This window comes from Heliangelus exortis, chromosome 6, assembly GCF_036169615.1.
Source record: "Heliangelus exortis chromosome 6, bHelExo1.hap1, whole genome shotgun sequence".
NCBI classification, from domain to species: Eukaryota; Metazoa; Chordata; class Aves; order Apodiformes; family Trochilidae; genus Heliangelus; species Heliangelus exortis.
The window spans coordinates 20110715-20133373 of record NC_092427.1 but is presented as its reverse complement, the minus strand read 5'-3'; the positions used below and the strand labels follow the sequence as shown (position 1 = coordinate 20133373).

The following is a 22659-nucleotide window of genomic DNA, read 5'->3' as shown; positions in this document are numbered from 1 at the left end:
TGGGTTTGGTTTGCCAAGTGGTTTGCCTTTGTCAAGGTTTCCTTGCTAAGCACGTTGCTTCAACTAGCTGCATACACTGAGGCCTTGAGAAACCTTGTCTAGGTGAGAGACATCCCTGCCCATGGCAGGGAGTTTGGAGTAGATGGTCTCTGGGATCCCTTCCAACCTAAGCCATTCTATGATTCCATGCATCAGTAAGTGCAGGAGGTGGCTTGGAAGTGCAGAAGAAAACAGAGCTTTCAGGTTTTGAAAGACTAAACCCCTGGCCATACCACCACGTCCTGCCCACAGCCTCCACATGCAGAGACCAACTGAAAGTCTTTGTCACTGAGAGAGAAACATCCTTTCCAAACTCTCAGCTATGAAAGAGCTTTATAAAACTTCTTCAAAAATAAAATTACAAGATGAAACCCTCAACCCTGTCTAATCCCATCCTGACCTTACAGCCCCAAGAAAACTCTGCATTGCATGCAACATCTGAGAACAGCCTTCGGTCCCTGGCCTGTGGGAAAAGCAATGAGCACTGCCACCCCCCTGGCCTCAGCTTCACCTCTGGGGTGTGATGCATGGGGAGTTGTTTATTCCAAGGGTGATGTGAGACACATGAAGTAAGTGTCTGGATTAAACTTTGCTACTAAGGAGTCAGAGGACTCATGTTGTCTTTCCCTCTGATGGAGAGAAACACTCCTTCTTGATCCCATTCTTGGACTAACTCAAATCTTTCAGCTGCATTTGGTACAGATAACTCTGGCATAGCCTGCAGCTTTAATGAAGTTGGGGATTTTATTGTGTTCATAAGCACCCTGCACTGTTTGGGACCAGCTGCTGGCATTCCCACCTTGGAGGAATAGCACAGATCTGGCTCACATCAAATAACAGGAATAATTCTCCCTGCCAAGCCTTCTACAGCTCTCATGGAACTCCTTACTGACCTTCTCCCAGGAGCAGCTGGGAACAGCCATCAGTGGAATCACAAATTTCTGCTTGCTTTCTCATCTAATCCCCGCTTATATTTCCAATATTTATTGAAAAAGCCTCCAAATGCTTGCTACTATGAGGTCCCTAATTTGAGCAGTACCAAGAGAGGGGACAGTCACTCACCGGTCCTCCTTCGTCACCAGGATAACCTCCATAGCCAAGATCACCTGTGGCACCCTAGAAGACAACAGAGAGGATTCTGCATCGCTTTCATAGTTCTGTGATCTCCCTCTAAATTAATATTCTAGATTTACCTAGATTTGCACAAAGCAACTGTTTGGTCATCCTTGTATACAAGTCAGTGACAGAATCTATCTCCCTTTGACAGCCCTAAATAGTTTCACAAGACACTTCAGCACTCCCTTCCATCCCCTTTGGTCGTGAAATAGTGAAGAAAAGCAGCTCTCAACCACTGTGCATGGTCCAGGGCCAGTTTTAAAATGGGGGGTAAGAGGAGATGATGTCCTCATTAGCATTATTCCTTACAACATACGCAGCCTGCATGTCACCCACCCATCACCACTGTGGGGAACACTCACCTTGAACAGGGACCCTTTATCCTCAGATGAAGTGACCTACCTTTGGTCCTATGGGGCCAGGCACACCTCTGTCTCCTCCCTGCCCTGAGCACTTGCATGGGACCTTGCAGCACGTCCTCTCTGCAATGTTGTCCTGTAGAAAAACGCATGACCCAAATTGGAAGGTGTTAGAAACCTGGCAGAGTCTAAACCCCGTAATTCCTGCAAGCCCTTGAGTCACTGCAACTGTTTCTGGGCCAAGTATAACGTTGGGCTGGCAATATTTTGGGATTGTTCTGCCTTGAATCACCCACGACAGCAGGAGAAAGAGGTGTGTGTTGGCAGACTGTTTAGGTTACATGGTTAGGAAGGAGCAGTCAACATTATCTTCTGCACATCAGAAGCAATTGTGTGGGGCAAAATTTGTACAGCACATTTAGTAGGAAATCTGTCCCCAGAGTGGTGCCTGATGAGAGAAATCTCATCTCCAGAGAAAAAAATCCAGGTTGTGAAGCAGACTGTGCCAAAGTCACTGCAGTGAGTAGCTCACCAGCAGCCTGCAGGCTGAGAACAATTTGCAAAAACACAGGGAAAAAAAAAAAAAAAGAAAAAGTAAAAAGAGATACATATTCAGAAAAATCACAGCTTGGTTTTGCATCATCCAAGAGAAAGAAAAAAAAAAAATCACTTTCCTTGCCAAGTAGATTGTTGGCTGCAAGTGTTTCCTGCTAGCTTTGCACATTTCCATGTTGAAAGGATTTTCCTAGGCAGCTGAATTACTTGGGGATGGGCTGAAGACTAGCTTTCATCCCAAATACCAAGGTTCACTCCCAAGTGGCTGCACTTTGATTTGCAGAGCAGGGCCCAGCAAAGTTACCACAAGGATCAGTGGTTAAGCCAAATTTTATTGAGTCTACTGGAAAAGGAGCTTAAGGATGCTGGTAGCAGATGTGAAGCTGGGAGGAACTAGACATAGCAAATTAACTCTAGGAACTCAAGAGTGACTACATACCAAGGAGGGAACTAACCCTATGAAGAAAAAAAGTTACTCTTTCATCTGGTAAAGGCATGTCTGAAATACAGGCAGTGGATCAACATAGGGAAAAAAACCTAGAAAGCAATGCTTGTTCAAGAAATTCAGCCATGGTTCATCCCTGCAGGAGATCCAGCTGTCAGCTTTCCTCTAGCATTACAAGACAGCACTGCCTGTGCCCAGTTACTTACAAGCTGCTCTGCCAGCTCGAAATCCAAGTCCAGCAGATTAACTCTCAGTGGCCTGTTGTAGGTGAACCCACGACCAAACTCCAGCTGCATCACTTTGTCAAAATTGCTCACTCTGTCCAGCCCAACAAAGATGAGAGCATTGACACCTGAGAGGGAAGGAAGCAGAAGGGGCTGTGTAATGGGATGTTTGAGGGGTTCTGCACACCCTCTCCTGTACTGGTAATTATCTGCCTCTCTGATGGCAAACAGAGCTTATTCAAGAGAGAACAAGAATCTTCAAGCACGTTCAGTGCAAGGTACCCACATGCCTACATGCCATCAGGCCACTAAATACCACAGCAAGGCAATGTAGAACAGCTAATGCATGTAGTAACTATAAAATCCTTATTCATTAGAATCCAAAGCTGGTGGGTTTGTAAGAGATAGTCGTAATATGGTCCACATGTTAAGATGTACTATAATCACTGCCTTGAAGAGTAAAAAATTACCTTCTGTATGCAAAGCAGATGAAGCAGCCTCCAACTGATCTATTGAGTCATCTGCACCATCAGTAAAATGGATTACGACCTGGAAGAGAAACAATTTTATGTCAGGAGCCAGAATACTCCAGGTGTAAAACAATCAATGTGCAAGCTGAATGGCCTTCTTTCAAGGGATGTTTCATCTGAGATGAGATGGGGGAATTGCTATGCCCTTTCTAGGCCACAAAATGTTGGATTTCGGTGCCAAATCTTGGTACACGGTACCATGCAGGTGTTTGTTCCTGAAGTACAAACAGAGAAAATCTGGGAAGCAACAGCTCACAGCCAAGCAGTGTCCGTGGGTACCAGCTGCAATGAGCGTATTTATTTAATTATAAAATATAATTTATGTTATAAATTCATTTAATTAATTTATCATGAATTTACAGTTGCTTTGCCAATACTAGGATCCAAAGTCATTTTTCCTGGCCAACATCATGTCAGAGTGGTTTTGGTCTTGATTTACCTTGGTGCTGCCTGAGGGCAGGGATCTGAATTTGTTCAGGTAGGACCTCAGTGTCTCTGCTGTGAGAACATAGGGCCCGCGGGTGCGCATGCCTTGGAACTTCTCAAAGAACTCAGGTTGGTATTTGGAGAAGTCCAGTCCCTCCACGGGTCCCCCCCGAGTCTGGGCCATGATGGCCACCCTGACATTGGGTGCCTGGTTGCCAGTGCAGCTGATCCTCTGCATTTGCATTATTCTGTTCAGCACAGAGTCAACTCTGGACTCCAGACTTCTCTGGGAATTAAATATATTTTGACCAGCTCCAACATCTGTGACGTCAAAACCAAGGATCACATCTAAGTCACAATCTGAAAGGGAAATGCAGAAAGAGAAGAGAAGACCATCACTATTGAGCACAAAAAAAAAAAAAAAGTTATTCTTTTAGTTATCCTCTTAGTTGCTAGAGATCAGACTGTGCACTGATAACTGCCACAGTTTTATACACAGAAAGCCTTGGGCTTTTTTTCATCACAGGCATAAAAATCTGAGAAAATCTGCATGTTATTTTTTTGCTATTTTTGTTCAATTGTCGCTTTGCATTTGGAAGAACTGATTAAATTGAATCCAATAGAAATCTGTGTTTTCATCAGGCAGCCAAAACTTCGTTCTCTCCTCTGCATGAAAACCTGTTGCAATGCTGTGTAATTACCTTCTACTTGTGCTTGAAGAAATCATCCTCCAGTCCTGGGGACATAGAGGGAGGAGGCAAAAAACAGATAACTGATGTCAAGTCCTGAAAGGTGTAGCTAGGGTTTATAAGGGATAACTGGGAATTAGGGCAGAAAAAAGCACTGAAGTTGCTCAGCTCATACCCACAAGGCAATACATGGTTTGCATTTCTGCAGAGCCACCATATAGCCCCCGAGCTGCCTGTGGGTTCTAGAGCACAGGAGACCAGGCTGCTGGCCACCTTTTGTCTGGATGAAACATCTCCTCTGCCCACACAGGCTTTCAAACAGGGAGATGTTTGAAATGTTTTTGCTATTCATCACACTGGTGCTGCACTCAGGAACCACTAAGGGTAAAGACCAGCAGTGGTTTGCTTTGCCCTGTACCCAGTTTTTTTCATCTCAGCTGGAGCTGCTGCTCAGCTCAGAGCAGCTGTTGCTCTCCTTTAGCTTCTCCAGAGCTTTGGGAGATGCCTCTGCTCAACATCCAGAGGGCTGAGCCATGATCAGTTGTGAGTAGTCATGGGAGTAGGATTTGTCATATTGTAGTAAGTTAAACCAGCTGCAGGGAGTCTGCTCTGACAGCAATAGCTTGTTCACTCACCCCAGCTCCCCTTGCTTAGCTGCTGAAGTAGCCAAATCTTGGGGTCTTTTCTTATGGCAACTTTACCTTAAAATGCAAGCACTCTCACCCTAGCTTTTTCTGATATACCTGACATGAGACCTTGGATGACCTGGCAGGAGAAATACTGATATTCATCACATCATGTGTGCCAGGGACTGAACGGCCATGGAGTCCAACTGGTTTGTTATAAATGCATCAGGCTTTACAAGAACCATCACTTTGGATGGTTGGTCTGCCACGATGCTACTGGCCTCATGTGCCTACACATCTGGAGGGTAAGGTAGGTAGATTTAGTCCAAAGGCAGCCAATTAAAGCACCCCTATTGATGTGGTAGCACAAGGTCAGTGATTTATTGTCTGCTTGTCATATCAGAAATTCTTCCACCACAATGTCACCTCTGTAGCAATGAGGTGAGACAGGCACACATCAACAGGCAGCTCTCATACCAAGGGCTTGCAGCCTACCATGTGCTCATGGAGGAGTTCTAAGCCCATGCTGTACCTCAGGCTATGGGTAACACAAGCAGGCTGGACAAGTCCATCAAAACCCACTGGTCATACTGTGAAAAGATCACACTTACCTCTTGTAATGTCTGTCGTTCCTGGGCACAGTTTCTCCTCCATAGCAGCTTCAAGTGTAACCAGGACCTGCTCATTCAGCTCAGACAGCTCCTGGGCCGTGGATGCTCTGAAACTTGTGGCACTTTCACTGGCAAGCCTGCTGACTTCCTTCAAGTCGATGTTTTTCACACCAACTGCAAACACCTTGACCCCTTTCTGTGCAATTTCTGAGGAGGCACTTGGCCCATCATCTGAAGATTTCCCACCTGTGACGATGAAGGCAATCTGGGGCACCCTCTGGTCAATTCGGCTGCCGGACTCCTTCACAAAGTGCTTTGCCTGGATGTGTTTGATGGCTGCACCAGTGTTGGCCACTAGACCACCTTTGTAGATGACTTTATTAATAGCATCTAAAATCTGAGGTTTGGTGGTGTAATCCTTGAGGAAAAACTCATCAGTGACATCGGAGTTGTACTGGGCCAGTCCTACCTGGATAGAGTCACCATCCCTATAAATGGCATCCACCACAGAGTAGACAAACTGGAGAACTTCTTGGAAGTTATCCCTTCCCAGATTGATGGAGCCATCCAGCAAAAACACAATGTCAGCCTGCTTTTTACCTCCTGAAAAGATTACAAAGAAAACACAGTTGTTAATAATTGTTTGTGGTGTCTTTTATATTTAAAATGTTTAGTTTGTTGTGAAGTGGGTTTGTGTTTGTCTTCTTTCTATCTTTTTAGTTTATTTGGTCTGTGGCATGATTCTACATCTGTACAAGAATAAAGGTTTTATACCATATATTTATTATACTTGACACAACGTTATTTGGTTTTGTTACAGGTAGCCTCATTTCAAATTTAGTTTTTTCTTATGCTCAACTAGCTCTTCAAAGTCTTCCTTAAAGCAATATGAGTAAACAGTTGGGAATTAAAAGCTGTTATTATGTTAAGCATAAGATAGAATGATTTCCACATAATTCAAATTCTATCTGTGCTCTGTCCAGAAAAGTCTACAGGGTGAGTAGCAGACTTACCAGGCCCTAAAAATCCCGGGGTTTCAGTTGTAGGTATCGGAAGCTCTTCAAGAATACTCTGCACCTTCTTTTCCAAAGATGGGAGTGCTGTGAAGTCCTGGACCACAAGCACACGCTCGGGATCATTGGTGATGATCTGCAGCTGGCTCCTGTCCACATTCCTGGCTCCAACACCCAGGGGTTTAATGCTGGTTGAAGTGATCACATTAGCAGGCCTGTTCACATCATCCTGGGACCGGTCTCCTAGGATGACAACTAGGTGCTGGGGCACTCCATCTTCTATCCTGCTCCCTGCAGACTTGATGAAGTAGTTCTTCACCACATAGTCTAGGGCTTTGCCAGCATTCATAGGGAACCCCCCTCTATGCCTCAAGCGGCGGATGGCTTGAAGGACAGCATTTTTGGACTTGTGGGTCTTCAGGTAAAACTCCGGGAAGACATTGTTGCTGAACTGCACTACCCCGATTCGCACTTTGTTTGGCCCGACTTCCAGCTGCTGAACAATCCTGCTGATGAAATCCCGAATGTGAGCGAGTCCATCGGGCCTAACACTGTCAGAGCTGTCAATGAGGAAGACTATGTCCTTTTCATCACCAGAAATATCTGCAGGGAAGCAAGGAGAGAGGAAATCACTTGTGCCTCAAGACTTTGCTTAAGCTTTTCTGGAGGATTTCTGTGCTCTCTGCTCTCACATGGTGTAAAGCTGTGCAGTATATTTTAGCCAACTTTAGGCATGGTGCTGCAGGGAGCCTCTCCAAAAAGGCTCATGTGCAACTGTGCATGGATGTGATAACATTCTACCTAACACTCAAATCATGCATTACTCAGGGCCTTATCTCTTCTATTCATTAATGCTCTTTGGATTTCTCAGTGTTCCCAGCTTCAAGTTGCCCCAGATTTCTGTGTCATTCCTAGAGAGCTGATAAACGGGAATAAGCGGTCATTTGACTTGAAAATCAAAATATGTAACATATTTAGGTACTTGACTTGTAAATCAAAGTAATAATGTATTTAATAATAATAATGTATTTAGGTACTTGGGTATAATTTCTATATATCAATAATACTTTCTACATATCTTGAAGTTTTAAGAGAAAACTTTGTATGTTCTACAACTTTGCTTTTAGTTAAAGAAAACCTCAATTTAGAGGTGGAAAGTTATTTACATATTTGGGCAGCATTCTCTTGAAGAGCAACCCAGAGTCAGGCTGTGTTGACAGTGCCTTACCTATGGGGGTTTGCACATCTCCCAGCAGCCGTCTGATTTGGTCCCCAGTCAGGGTTTCAATCGGAGTCAGCAGTTTTTGCTCAAGGCTGGGCAGTTCCTGGAAACTGGAGACTTGGAATACATAATCAGGACTAAGGGAAATCTGTACCATCTCCTCAGGATCCATGCTCTTTGCTACCACCAAGGGTGCCACACCCACTTGCTTGACTTGGAGCGAGGGGTTCTCTAAGTCATCATCAGACTTGCGGGAGGAGAGGACGATCAAAAACTGAGGGACCCCCTCCTCGATGCGGCTCCCGGAGGGCCGGGTGAAGATGGTTTTTGCCACAAACTCAAGGGCCTCCCCCATGTTCACCTGCTGACCACCCTGTGGCCGCAGCCGTCTCACGGCATTCTGCACCTCATCCTTGGTGGAGTGGGCATTAAGCAGGAACTCCACGTGGGGATGCTCACTGAACTGGACCACTGAAATCCGGGTGGTGTCAAAGCCCACGTCCAGGTTGTTCACTATCCTCTCAATGAGATCACGGACCAGGTAGAACTCCTGGGCGGCATAGCGGGAGCCATCAACCATGAACACAACATCCCTCTTCACACCTCCTGCAGGAAAAAAGGCAGCAGTCAGAACACACATCAGGCATTGCCTATGGAGAGCAGCTAAACTCACCATCTACATTACTGACCCTGGCCTTTGGCCATGGGGAAGATGTTCACTCATTTGTTCCCTAGGATATCTCCTGGAAGCCCCAGCAGGCAGTGGAGACAAGATAAGTTTGCTAGGCACATCCCCAAGTGCAAGAAAACAGCTTCCAGAGCAAAGGAAGCAAGAGGGAAGAGGAGAAACCTGGAACAATAATTCCTCATGGATCTCCCCCCATGGGTTGTCGGGCAGCTTGGGATTGTTTTATACTCTGTACCACCCATCTTTATTTGGCTTTGTCCTCTAAGACACCTTCTATCCTATTATTCTTTCAGCTTCTGTCTTTCCAGGATGACTTTTGCTTCCCAATCAAGCCTTTTTTTCAGTGGTAATTCAGGTCAGAACATTAATTATCACACTGAATATCACACTGATAAATGAGGATAGAGGAAAGCAGGCTTGCTCTGAAGGGAAGGAATAGAGAGAGACAGATGGTGAAATTCAAAGAGACTGACCTGGAGTGCATACCCTTCATGACAGGTATGCACTGCCTGTATTTCCAAAAAAGACCAGAAATGGAAGATCTGATCCTATTCCTGATACCTGCTTCCAGTTTTCCTACCCCCAGGGTGAAGAGTGAGGGTGACAAATACAAGACACATCAGCAGGTCTTACATTTAGCAGAAAGCTGACCTTGATTTATAGTGGTGTGAAGGTGTCCCTGTCTCATTAAATGACTCCATTCCATTCCAGGAGGAATAGCATGGACTCAAAATTTATCAATTTGAAATAAGATTAATCATTCACTTTGTGGGTCTTCCATGTGGATACAACATGGACCACCTCAAGGGACTGGGCTTAAAGGTGGCTCAGCTGAATTATAGAGCTCCTGCCAACCCTAAGTATATCAAAAAAATACATCAGCAAAGAAGCCAAGATGAACCTGGAGTCTCAGCCGTGACCATTGTTGCTTTTCTTAGTTTGTGCTAGAATCATTTTTTGGCTTTCAGTGCAGACACAAACATCTTCTCACCTGGGCTGGGTGATGCAAAAACCAGATCAGGGGCAAGTGACTGTATCTCTTTCTTGGTCAGCTGGATGACTCTGTTTGAGATGACCTGCTGCACCGTATCCAGCTCGCTGAAGTCAGGCACAGAGATAGCAAATTCTGGGAGGAAGGAAATTGTCTGCAGCTCTGTAAGGTCAGCATTTCCAATCCCAACACCAAAGGGTACCGTGCCACTCGTCTTCAGGACCACTGAGGGCCTCCTCACATCATCCTGGGACCGGTCAGCAGTCAGCAGAATCAGGAACTGAGGGACATTCTCTGCTATCCTGCTGCCACTTGACACTGTGAAAACATTCTTGATGAGATAGTCGAGGGCTGCTCCCGTGTTCAGAGGAGACCCTCCCATAACCTTCAGCTCCTGGATGGCACTGATGAGATCTGCTTTGTCTTCATGGGTGTCGAGTAAGAACTCAGGTTTTATGACATTGCTGTACTGAGCGACAGCCACACGGACCTTGTCACGACCAATATCCAGGCTTTCAACAACTCTTTGGACAAAAGTCTTCAGTAGAGGGAAACCACTTCTGACACCATCTGAACCATCGAGTAGAAACACCACGTCCTTCTTCTCACTTCTGTCAGCTACAGTTTGAGACAAGTAAGGGAAGTAAGTGAGATTGTCTTTTGCAGTGGTTATTATTCACCTAATACATTGAACCAAAGGAATACAAAATCCTGAGGATGGGACAGCAAGCTGTCAGGATGGGTGGTTTGGTTCCTTTGCGATCAGATGCAGTCCCTGGTGAAGAGGCAGATGGGCAGAATTCAGTGGAAACTGCAGTGCAACATGTGCCATGCCTTAACCACTGAACCATAGAGTCATAGACCCATAAGAAAGAGGGAGCCAAGGGACTCTGGGTGCCATCTCCTACCTGAGGCTGGGAGAAGCCATCCACTACCCAGGGCATGGGAAGCTGGGACATGGCTTTGCAATATGCAACAGGAGTCTGGGGCATTGGGTATTTTTTGCTCTCAGAGAAAACTGAATTTCTGCAGGAAATGTCATCCTGCAAAGAGGGTGCTCACAAGGTATTGGTGAAGAGAGAGAGAAAATCTTTTCTGAAGCATCACTAAACTCAGAAATAAACAATGCTGCACATGCTCAGACAAAATAAATATTTGCTGGCCCAGACATCCAACTGAAAATGCTGAAATGCTTTTCTAAAATGCTAGACACTGATGTTCTGGTTTTGCTGTTTTACTAACTTCAAGCACAAAAAAGTGCTCATTGTAACCAAATATTCTTTCTTTAAAAAAACAAAACTCTAAAATGCCAAGGATCAGAGAACTGTTCTTGTGTTCTCCTACTGAGTAACTGAACTGCAAAGCTTTGTCTCAGTCATGCAGAAAACATTCCTGCCACTCAAACACAGCAACTGATGAATGGTATCCCTAAAATTGCTGTTGGATTTTTTATAACAGGGCCAAGTGGGACAAGCAGGTACATGATCAGTCCCTCTGAAGAAATCTGAAATATCTGCTTTTGAATGTTGGACACAGAAAGAGTTAACAAGAACAGCTGAAGTCTTAATGCAGATTTCAGATCAAGTTTATTATTTAGGAGGAATGTTGGAAACTTGGTTAGTTGATGCATAGGGCCGGAATATCAATAAAGCTTGTTGAGCAATAGAGGTAGGAAAAGGGAGCAGACATTGCCTGGTGTATCCCAGTTTCATACACTTCCTCTGAAGTTCAGGGCCAGGGAAAAAGAGTACTAACAAAAGTGTCTGGTAGCAGATACAGAAGAAAAAATATGTCTACTCTTATGAGGTGGCTCTCCTCTAGCCAGGAATATTAGGAAAATTAGGTGGATGCAGCTATTGCTGAAGAGTTAGCACCACTGTTTGCAATACTTGGTGACCAAAGGGATTTAAAGTGATCTTGACAAGACAGCAAAGGTTTGAAAAGGGAGGATGCAATTCAAGAGCAAAAGTTGCTGTTGGTCTGTGTTGAGGCAGAACATGTACCAGTGCAGGAAGGGCAACAAACCCACATGGAAAGAATGAGGTAAGAGATGCTCAGGGGATACCAGGGGATCATTTTGCTCTGGCCATTTGAAGCAGGCTGATGCTGGACACACAAGGGTGAAAATGTAGAAAGCCTGCGAGATCAACAAGTGACCTGGTGACACAAGGATCAAGACAAGATGTACATGGAAAGCTTAAAGCAATTGAAAGGCTGTAACACAAACCACAAGTATCTAGCATCTGTATCCTGGAGCTGAAAAAGATGGAAAAGGCTTAATCTATGACTAGGAAGGCAGAGCTTTGTCACTGAGGGAAACTACCTATGGATGAGCCTAAAAGCAACTGAACAGATTGATCATGGAGGCTGGGGAAATCTCCACTGGAGTGTTTTCAGCCCAGACCACACCAATGTCAACTGTTTCTGGACATGAAGATCCTGTTGGACACTAGGGTAGGTAGCAGATGGCACCCTCAGTTCCCTTCCAGCCTTATTTGGGTTTTTTTTAGTTTCTGTGATTCTAAGTCCACCTGCCCAGGACTTTTACAGAGAGATGACATGGATATCATTACACTTTTCCTTGTCCCAACCTGCTATTGGGAGACAGGTTAATTCTCAAATTAAGGATGCATCAGGAAATCACACAGCTGGACATGGACTATTTCCAGTAAAAGAGTGTCAATTTATAATTGTGGCTGTGATTCTTTTTATAATTTTTTAAATTCATTAATTAATCCATACTCATCTACTGAGCTTATAACAATAACTGATTCAAGAGCATTTAGTTTATTGGTGCATAGGGACAAAATGTGGAAATCTGGCATCGTAGCCTGTAAGAAACAATGGAGCAAGGGTGAATCCAGCCTGTTACAGTGCTGCTTACTCCCTGACGCTCCTCCAGAAAAGGGAAGATGGAAGAGGAATTGATACAAATACTTCTATCCCTTTCCCAGTACTGCACATCAATTTATGCAAGATCTTTTTTACCATGTTTTACACAGTAGTAATAGTGCCTACTGCAGCTCTTGCAGCCAGACAAATTACTTTTTCCTCAGTCATCTTTAAAATTCAGTTTGGACCTTAATGCTTTGCTGGATCAGTGTCTGACCAGCGGTAAATCCAAGTACAAGAGCAGTTTCTACATAATCATTTTAAACATCACCAGACACAATTGCCCCAGTTACCAAATTGAGGGAGGGCATGTGAGTGCTGTCTTTCAGCCTCTTGGGAAGCCTGGGGGTCCCTGTACCTGTTGGCTGAAGCTGGATAGTTTTCAACAGGTTGACTATGTTTGGCTGAAGCTCTGAAATCCGAGAGAGGGAGTCGACGTTCAGGATGAACTGCGGGGCATAAGCTATCCTCTCGAGCTCCACAGGGTCAGCATTTCTGGCTTTGATAGCAAAGGTCACAACTCCAGCCTCCTTCAGAGCATCTGATGGTTGCTCCACATCATCAGATGATCTCCCAGCAGCAAGAAGGACTAAAAACTGAGGAACTCCTTCTTCGAGCCTGCTTCCAGCTTCCTTCACAAACAGCCTCCTTATAGCTTCATCTAGCGCAGCTCCGATGTTCAGTTGCTTCCCTGTTTTTATTTTCATCCTTTTCACTTTCAGTAGGATGTCTTGCTTAGATGGGAGTTCAGCAAAGTCAAATTCAACTTGGACAGTGTCACTGAACTGAGCCACAGCTACTCTTGTGGCATCGGGACCCACATTCAGGTCAGAAATTACTTTGTGTACAAAGTCCCGGACAACAGGAAAGGCACCCAAGAGGTTGGCTGAGCCATCAATCAGGAATAAAATATCTTTCTTGCTTTCTAGAACAAATTCACAAATGGAAAGAAGGGAAAAAAAAGATATGAAGGCGTTTTTCTTCTTAAATATCACCCTAGAAATTTCTTTGCAAATTAGCCACATTTCAATATGCAAAGCAAGTAATTTTCATTTGCCAAACTACTTAGGCCATAGGACTGAAAGTAGCTTTGATTTGTTTATCTGAGAAGGAAAGGGAAGCAAGGACAAATCTCGACTATGACTCAATAAACTGAGGCACCATACAGTTGTATTATACATTGTATCACATCAGATTAGTCATATCATAAATTGGCTGTTTCAGACTAGGCCAGTGATGTTTGTGTTCTAGCACTGTGCCAATAATACAGGAATAAGTAAAACAGCAAGGGAAGTTTCTTTCTATTTAAAAGCTTGGTAGATAACAAACAGATGTTAGTTCATACATACACAAAGCATTTTCTGTATTCTCTTAGAGTACTTCTCCCAGCTGCAACACAAGGAGGCATCTAAATCCATAGGTGAGTTATGATTTTGAAAGGAGAAAAATCCTTTTACCTGTTTCTGTTTGATGCCCTTTTAATCTCATTGAATATCTAAGGCAAAACCAAGCACCCGTATCTTTGTGTCTTAACATCTTTGATATTCATCTTTATGGTCTCCTTTCCATAATAAGAAATCCTGGTTGGTTTTATGTCTTCATATACACTTAGCCACAATAAGAGAATTACTGAGCAAATACCTGTTTAAAAATGTCTAATCTTGCCAAAAGCTTTGCAGTTTAATGTGGGAGGATATACTTTGAATACCTGGAGTTAAATTCAGCCCGATAACAGCACTTTGAAAGACTGGCCCTGCAGAAGTATTAAGCCACCTGTACCTGGCTAGACCTTTGCTCCTCTATGCTCTTTGGCACAACTTCAACATTTCCACACTTTCCACACCACTCCTTGTGCCCAAAAGTGCATGTTCAGAGGTTGTGACATGGCAACTGATTGGGAACACCTGAGGTAGTCACTGGTGTGCACAGACTCACTCGGATCCTCCTTCAGTCCTGACCTGTCAAAAGTGCTGTCTTTGAAGTGTGCTAGCAATGACCTGACCAAAATTAAGAGCTGATTTTGCCAAGCCATGTATTTAAGGTTAAGTACAGCCCTAACTGCTTCGATGACTCAGGGTCTCGGGCAGATGTGAAGGTGTACATTTGGAACAAACAGTCAAGAGAAACAAGGTTAACTTAATGCAGTCAACATGAAGAAAGATAGGTATTACCTGTTGGGCTGAGTGGAACCTCTTCCACACCTCCACTAACATATGTTGTTATAGGCTTATTTAATTCTTGGGGTAAAGCTGCCAGAGCACTGAAATCATCCATTAAATAAACCATTCTTGGATTAAAGGCAATCTGTTCAAGTTCTGCCTTATCCGCACTCCTAACTCCAACAGCAAAAGTCAGCACTCCGGCACGAGCTAATTCATTGGAAACTTGCAAGAAGGGATCTGCAGACCTCCCTGCTGTGACCAGGACTAGGACCTGCGGCACTTGTTCATTTATTCTGCTCCCACCGGCTTCCGTGAAGTGATTGGAAAGCACAAAGTTCAGTGCGGAGCCGATGTTCAGCACCGACCCCCCCTTGGGCCTCAGCTGCCCCATGTGGTGGATTATGTCTGATTTGGTTTGGTAGGAGTATAGAAAGAACTCGGTTTTAGGAGTGTCACTAAATTGCACTAAGCCAACTCGGATTTTGTCACTGCCGACATCAAAGCGGTTAACTAGGGTGGCAACAAAGTCCCGCACAAAGGGGAAGTTGGCATTTCCAACGCTGAGTGATCCATCCAAAAGAAAGATGATATCCCTTTTGGTTACTTGAACTGCAGTGGAGCAGAGAAAATAATATGAAACATCACAGAAAACAAAAATAGATTTTAAATTTTTTTTTTCCATGTGTGCACACAGCATGTGCCATGCACACATGTAAACATTGTTAGGAGAAAGGGGGAAGAAAAAGAGAAGAGCATGATCAGCACAGAAGTAACAAGGACCTTGCTGGAAATAACTGAGTTGGGCAGGGCACTTTTCTGCCTCTAACTGAAAAGTCTTTTGAAGGTCAGATTGATCAATAGGACTCAGACTCTTTCACAGCAGATATTTTCTATGGCTTCTAGTGCCAGAGTTGCATGGTCTGGGCCACATCCTCAGCTGGCAAAAGGCAGCTTCACTGGGTTTGGTGGAACACCACTTCATTCTGCCTGCAGGCATCTTGCTGCTCTGCAAGTCACCACGCATCTACTTGTGACTTTCCAACAAACCTTTAGGGACCCTTTCTGCTTTCTGGCACCCGAAGTATGTACTGATACCCTGGGCTATCACCCCATTATTAAGCAATCTCCCATTCCACAGGGGTGATCCCATGCATCCTCAGATGTAGAGGGACACCCTACCCAGCAGGACCTTTCCATGCCCATGGTGTGGCTGTCCTGCAGCCTGGAGTGAGGCCCCACTTGGCTGGGAAAACACTTCTGCCAAGTAACCAGTTTGCTTGGTATTTTGAGTGGGTATTAAAAATAGTTTTTAGTAAGCTTATAAAAGCTGATCCAGGTGAGGTTACAGTGGCTGCCTGAGACACTTGCCTTTGTGATATCTGTATTTGAGGCAGAAAAATGCATTTTTCTGTCAGACATTCATTTTGCAAGCTGTTGAAGAGGGTATACATTTCCCACTTCTGGTATAACCAGCCAGTTCTCTGTTCCTTTTTTGAGGTTAAATCCTTTCCAGGCTGTCTACCAGCATCTGAGCCCTGCAACATCTCCTCAAAGACACCACAGTATCAGCTCCCTGTACTTCCTGCTCTAAACATGTCATGCCCAGATGACAGACCAAAATGCCAAAACTTTAAATAATATCTCAGAGAGCTGATGAGTGGGCTCATCCAATGCATCCTCTGGATGCCTTCCTCCAAATAAGTTATTAAAGATATATATTTATGCCCATTGCCAATTTTGTTCAATAACTTTCAACTTAAAGCATTTACCTATGAATACACAGCTATATTAATCCATCTTTCTAGCTTGCCTTATCCCTATTCCATATATAAAATATTTAAATACTGAAATATTAAAATCAAAAGGGAGAAAAGGACTCTTTGGAGTCCAGGCATTGCTTTCCAGTTTTACAGACTGTCTTGGCTTTCTGTGGTTCTAACTTTTCCCAGAAAAGTGCCATTCAAGGCCCAGTGTGAGACAATCTCTAGTTGAAATGTAACAGAATGCCCAGTGTCAAAACCACTTATGTTACATTTTATGGAGTAGGATAGGCTTACTAGCTTAGGTTATATCTGAATAGCTGTGAATACAGTAGAGCAAAAGGAGTGTGGAAAAAAAAAAAAAAAAAAAGGCAGCTACATGAACAAACAAAAGAACAAGGCAGTTTAGAAACATTTTTAATTTACACTGAAATATAAAAATGTCAGGTTTGGTGTATAGCCATGCAAAACTGTATTAGCAGGAAACATATTTTGAAAAATAAAAAAGATTATTAAATGGTAAGTCCTGTGATATTAATCTTAGTTAAGGATAAGTATTGGCAAACGGTTTTAAAATGTCTGCTCTTTATTTTAAGGATCCTCTAAAAAAACTCAGCTTTTTTTGTGCTTTAGTTTACAACTTTAAATTACTTGGAGAAACTAGAAAAAATGTGGAGAGGGTTTGACACCCACATAAACCAGTGAGAGTCTCACTGGGAGCTGGATAAAGTCCTGTTTTTCCAAAGTTCATATGCCACGGGACAGAAATGTAAGGCTCAGATATGATCTAGCACAGCAACAATTCAACCTCAAGCATCTCTTTTGGGAAGAAATCCTGAGAAATTTGGTATAAAATAACTATCTAGCTGGAACACCTCCTGAAATGCAAGGGAAACTCCCTTAGAAGACATGACAAGTGACTGGATTGATTGCAAAGTCTATTGGTGTCAATGGCAAGACCTGGTAAAAAGAATCCATCTGCTTCACAGGGCTTTGGACCATCTTCTAGACAGGTTAAAATAAAACCAACACTGCAATAGTCTCATGATAGGGCTTGATAAGAAAACTGTTCTTAAAGGGTGCCTTTCAGTCCCAGTGTCTAGTCTAGCTTTCTCTGAACATCTCCACGAATCAACTTGCTTATTTTCTTTACACTCAGAGGAAACTTCGAAGCTTTCTTGAGCAAATATTCACTACTGATGATTTTCAAAGTGGGGAAGAGACTATAACAGTGTGTTTTGTTCATAGGTTACACAAACCCATGAGAGTTTGTGAGAGAAAAAGACTCCACTAAAAGATTTCAGCACCTAGCTAGTAAAGCATGTCTTTCACATTCGGGCCTTTAAGTGCTGGAGAAAAACACTGAATGGGACTAAAATCTCCAGGAAGGAAGGACAAAACTGTAACAACAAGCACACTACAAAATTCACTCATCTGTCCACACACATTTTGCAAATCAAAGAGAAAACCCTTAGCTATGCTGACACGCATGCTTGATGCTTTTCCCTTGTTATCTCTTCATGTCATAGAATAAGAGCTGGCAAACATGTAAACCATATCTCCTTAATTAGAAAAAGATAATTTATTACCTGGTGGTGTTTCTTGGATAATCATTCCTCCAGAGAGGGTCCGGATAGGTGACAGCACTTCAGAAAGAATGGCTTGCATGAACTGGAGGCGGAAGTCATTAGGATTGAATACAAAATCTCTCTCATGGGCTATTTCCTGAAGTTCTGCCATGTCAGCATTTTTTGACCCAATGGCAAGGGTCACGATCCGGTTCCTTTTCATCTCTGCTGCTGCTTGGTCAACGGCATCCCTGGACTTACCACCAGTGATGAGCACCAGCATTGGGAGCACTCCTTCCTCCATCCTGTAACCAGCAGCAGTGGTGAAGAAGTTGTTTCTCACAAAGTCCAGAGCTGAGCCGGTGTTGAGTGCCGTACCACCCATGAGTTTCATTCTCTTCACATTCGCCATCACATCCTTTTTGCTCTGGTGGGTGTTAAAATAAAACTCTGGCTTCACCGTGTCAGCATACTGTGCCACTGCAACTTGGATCAGGTCAGGCCCGACCTCCAGCTTTTGGACAATTTTGGAAACGAAATCACGGATTGCGTTAAAGGGGCCAGTCCCCAGAGCAGTTGAGCCATCTATCAGGAAGACTATATCCTTTTTGTTCACTTCAATAACTGCAAGTAACACATGAACATAACTTTCATTAGGTGAAGCCTTCACCCCACTCTGTGCATCAATTCTACAGCAACAGGTAGTCAACACTTAGGACTTCTTGTTTGGTTGAAGTGCTGCTACTCTCGACACCTTGAAAAAGATCTTGCTTTCAAACAGAATTAATTTTTAGGTTTTAGCAGATGGCTAATTAGAAATCTGATCAAATGTCTCCCCTTTCTAAAACATAAAAGAATCTCAAGAATTGCATTGCTTATAACATTTAACACTGAAATTCACGTATGGGTCAAAACAACAAAGGCAGGCAAACAACCAGGAGAAATCTTGGCACTCAGCTGGCATGTGAGATAAAATAAGCAGGTGATGCTCCCTGCCTCTGCAGAGGAGCCACTTGAATTATGCCAGAGAGTGGTTTGGTCTCAGAAGAATTAGATTCCAAGAGCAATGACACAAGTAAAGAACAGTCTCTGCTTACTCAACACACCTGGATTTTGGGTCTTCACATCCTACATCTTATTCCTTATCTAACAAAAACTATGATTTTTCTTGGTATAGCTAAGCCAATCATGGAAGAGCTGAATTATATTATGGTCACCACATCTTTAACAAAACAGGTCCTCTAGGTTGTAATCTCTGAAACTTCATGATTGATAATTGCAGAGAACAAAGAAAGAGCACAGTTAGCTTTCCAGTTTCCTGGCTGAAGGAAGACAGTTCGGGAAAAAAAACCAAACAAAAAACTGTTGTGTGGCATTAGAACCAAATCACCATCATATTTAGTGCAGCAAATTTAGATTTAACAAGAGGTGTAGCATTATAATAAAAGCATTATACGTGATCATTATGGGAGATAATCTTAACACCATCTTTTAGACAACCCTCATTTGTTCTTTAAAGCAGTGAGCCATGGCCAATATTGTGAAGAATCCCATTCACACCATCACCTCCCTGGTTTCATGATATTGAAGTGAAAAGGAAACCTTGTGTTGCTTCCAGGGTTCACTGGAGTATTATACATCAATATGTTATGCTGTCAGAGTCCTTAAGCTGCCTGTCCACATAAGAGCTCCTGAGATGGGATCAGGATCCAAGGCAGCAGATCCATCACCTCCCCAGGTTGCTGCTACACCCAGCTAACAGCCTAGGGAAGGGGAGAGCCAGAATTACTGGTGTCTCACACCCCTCAGGCCAAATGGTAGCAAACACTCACTTGTCCTGCTTGGGTGGAAAGGGGCAGTCCCTGAGCTAATCAGGGCTTCATGCATAAGACTATTTACTTTGGATTTGAACAAAGAACAAAGCTTTGGCTGCAGTCCTCCTTGGCCAGACACCAGCTGGCCCTGGAAAGCAGTGCTCCCAAAGGCTGGTCTCCATCAAGTTTCTCATTATGGGTAAGTGACAGGAGACTGAGTTACCCCGAGGAGTAAATCACTCCAGTAGATGACATCTACATCTCAGCTGTCTCCTCTACGCTTGGACCCCGAGAGATCTGCCTCCAACAGAACATGCAAAAACCTTTGGCAGTGTCTTGCTAGAAATTGATTAAGGACCAACTGTCAAAATTTGAAGCTTCAAATAGCCCGCTGTGGGGCTGCTGGGCACAAAATTATGAGAACCTGCATGAAGCAAATGTGGTGGTGCCCTCTCCAAGATACAACCTCACATGAGCCACCAATGTCTTGCAGCTGACTGACCAGGCTATCAAAACAGAGTTACTCACAAAGCAACAAGGACTTGTTTAAATTCTCCCCTTGCCAGAGCTATGAGATTTCCAACACTTATCCACACAACCAGGTTTTTTTTCCTCATCAGTTATTTGGAGAAGGAGAGGGCTGAAACCAATAAGCTTTCCAAAGGGATAACAAGGGCTGAAATTTCTGTTTTGTATCACCCAGAACAGATGTCCAATGTGCCTTCACAGCTTGTCTGTAGCTAGATACCCAAGAGAGACCCTAGAAACTTTTGACTTTATATAGAGGTTTGTGGGAAACATTGAATGGGCTTTGCAGACAAGGGAGTCTGGGAAGAAATAGCTCCCTCTTCTATTCATCCCTCATGTAGCTCTCAAACCCTGCAGTACATTTCCTTGGAGAAGAGTAATGCAAAAAACAAAACCCACAGGAAGGCACACCCCATGGTGCTAATTTCATGGACACAATTAAAGCAAAAGCATTTAAGCAAGGCTGTACACAACTCATAGGATCTGATTGCCAAGAGGGCCAATGGTATCTTAGGGTGCATCAGGAAAAATGTGTCCAGCAGATCTGGGGAGGTTCTTCTCTCCCTCTACTCTGCCCTGGTGAGACCATACCTGGAATACTGTATCTTTTGGGCTCTCCAGTTCAAGAGAGAAAGGCATCCACTGGAGAGAGTTTAATGGGGAGCTATGAGGATGATAAAGGGACTTGAACATCTCTCCTATGAAGAGAGAACTGGGTCTGTTAGAGAAAAGAAGGCTGAGAGGGGATCATATTAATGTCTATAAAGGTCTGAGGGATGGGTGTCAAGAGGATGAGGCCAAACTCTTTTCAGCAGTGCCCAGTAACAGGACAAGGAATAATGCATTTAAAGTAGAACAAAGAAAGTTTCACCTCAACATGAGGAGAAACTTCTTTACTGTGAGGTGGATGGAGCACCGGAACAGGCTGCCCAGAAAGGTTGTGGAGTCTCCTTCTCTGGAGACTTTCAGAACCTGCCTGGATGTGTTCCTGTGTGCCTGCCCTAGGTTATACCTCTTTGAAGGTTGAAGAGGGCTGGAGCACCTCTCCTGTGAAGACAGACAGAGAGAGTTGGGGTTATTCAGTCTGGAGAAGAGAAGGCTCTGAGGAGACCTTATTGAGGCCTTCCATTATCTGAAGGGGCTACAGAAAAGCTGGGGAGGGACTTTTTAGGCTGCCAGGTAGTGATAGGACATGGGGGAATGGGTTCAAACTAGAGGTGGGTAGATTTAGATTGGATATTAGGAAGTTTTTCACCATGAGGGTGGTGAGACACTGGCACAGGTTGCCCAGAGGGGTGGTGGAAGCCCCATCACTGGAAGTTTTTAAGGTCAGGCTGGGTGCTCTGAGCAGCCTGATCCAGTGGGAGGTGTTCCTGCCCATGGCAGGGGGGTTGGAACTAGATGAACTTAAAGATCCCTTTCAACCCTGAAAATTCTATGATTCTATTGAAAATTGTATCATGTCATGGTCACTGTGCCCATGACAAACTCTGCCCACTACACCTTCCATCAGCCCTTCCCTGTTCATAAGCAGTAGGTCTAGCAGGGCACTACACCAGGTAGGCTCACTTACCACCTGTAACAGGAAGCTGTCATCCATACGTTCCAGAAACTTCCTGGACTGCTCCCTTTCTGCTGTGCTATACTTCCAGCAGACATCTGCTAAGTTGAAGTCCCGCACACGAACAAGGGCCAGTGAACATGAGATATCTCTGAGTTGTTGGGAAAATGTCTGCTCAGTGTCTTTATCCTGGGCAGGTGGTCTGTAGCAGGCTCCCACTAGGATATCTGCCTCACTGGCCTTCCCTTTTACCCATAAACATTCCACCTTGTTGTGCCCAACACTGTGTTCCAGGCTGTCAAAACACTCCTGAACATATAACACAACCCCACCACCCCTCTTTCTTTGCCTGTCCCTTCTAAAGAGCCTGTAGCCATCCACTGCAGCACTCCAGCCATGCAAATCACCCCACCTCGTTTCTGTGATGGCAATTACATCATGCACAACAGCTGCACTACAGCTTCTAACTCCTCCTAATTATTACCCATGCTATGAGCATTGGCATATATACAATTGAGCTGTGGTACAGATATTGCTTTCAATACCTCTACACCACACTGAGGCTTGTCCTTGACAGTCCTGAGTTCAGCCTCTCCCCCTCTGATTCTAGATAAAAGCCTCTCTGAGGATCCTTATCCCATGCTGGGATAGCTGTACCCCATCTCTTCCAGCAGACTCAGTAAGGTATAAACCAATCCATGGTCAAAGAAGCCAAACTTTTGCCAGTGGCACCAGCCCTGGAGCCAGGTATTAATCTGTGAGATTCTCCAGTTTCTTCCTTCATCACTTCCCACACCTTGCAGGATGGAAGACAAGATTACTGGGGCTCCTGAATCCCCG

The 22659-nt window shown here is 44.1% G+C and overlaps 1 protein-coding gene across 9 annotated transcripts in view; it reads right to left on the bottom strand.

The window, feature by feature from the left end:
* COL6A3 (collagen type VI alpha 3 chain) overlaps positions 1-22659 on the bottom strand; it is a 63436-nt gene that overhangs the window by 24679 nt on the left and 16098 nt on the right. For 7 of the 9 annotated variants that reach the window (XM_071747069.1, XM_071747070.1, XM_071747071.1 and 4 more), the window contains 12 exons: positions 17938-18540; positions 14598-15197; positions 12785-13351; positions 9535-10152; positions 7862-8461; positions 6634-7236; positions 5621-6223; positions 3708-4054; positions 3209-3287; positions 2721-2866; positions 1558-1650; positions 1102-1155 (listed from right to left, as the gene is read on the bottom strand). In XM_071747069.1, coding sequence (XP_071603170.1) covers positions 1102-1155; positions 1558-1650; positions 2721-2866; positions 3209-3287; positions 3708-4054; positions 5621-6223; positions 6634-7236; positions 7862-8461; positions 9535-10152; positions 12785-13351; positions 14598-15197; positions 17938-18540 — 4913 coding nt within the window. The remainder of the gene's footprint in view (positions 1-1101; positions 1156-1557; positions 1651-2720; positions 2867-3208; positions 3288-3707; positions 4055-5620; positions 6224-6633; positions 7237-7861; positions 8462-9534; positions 10153-12784; positions 13352-14597; positions 15198-17937; positions 18541-22659) is intronic. The other 2 variants (XM_071747075.1, XM_071747077.1) reach the window with 1 other exon arrangement.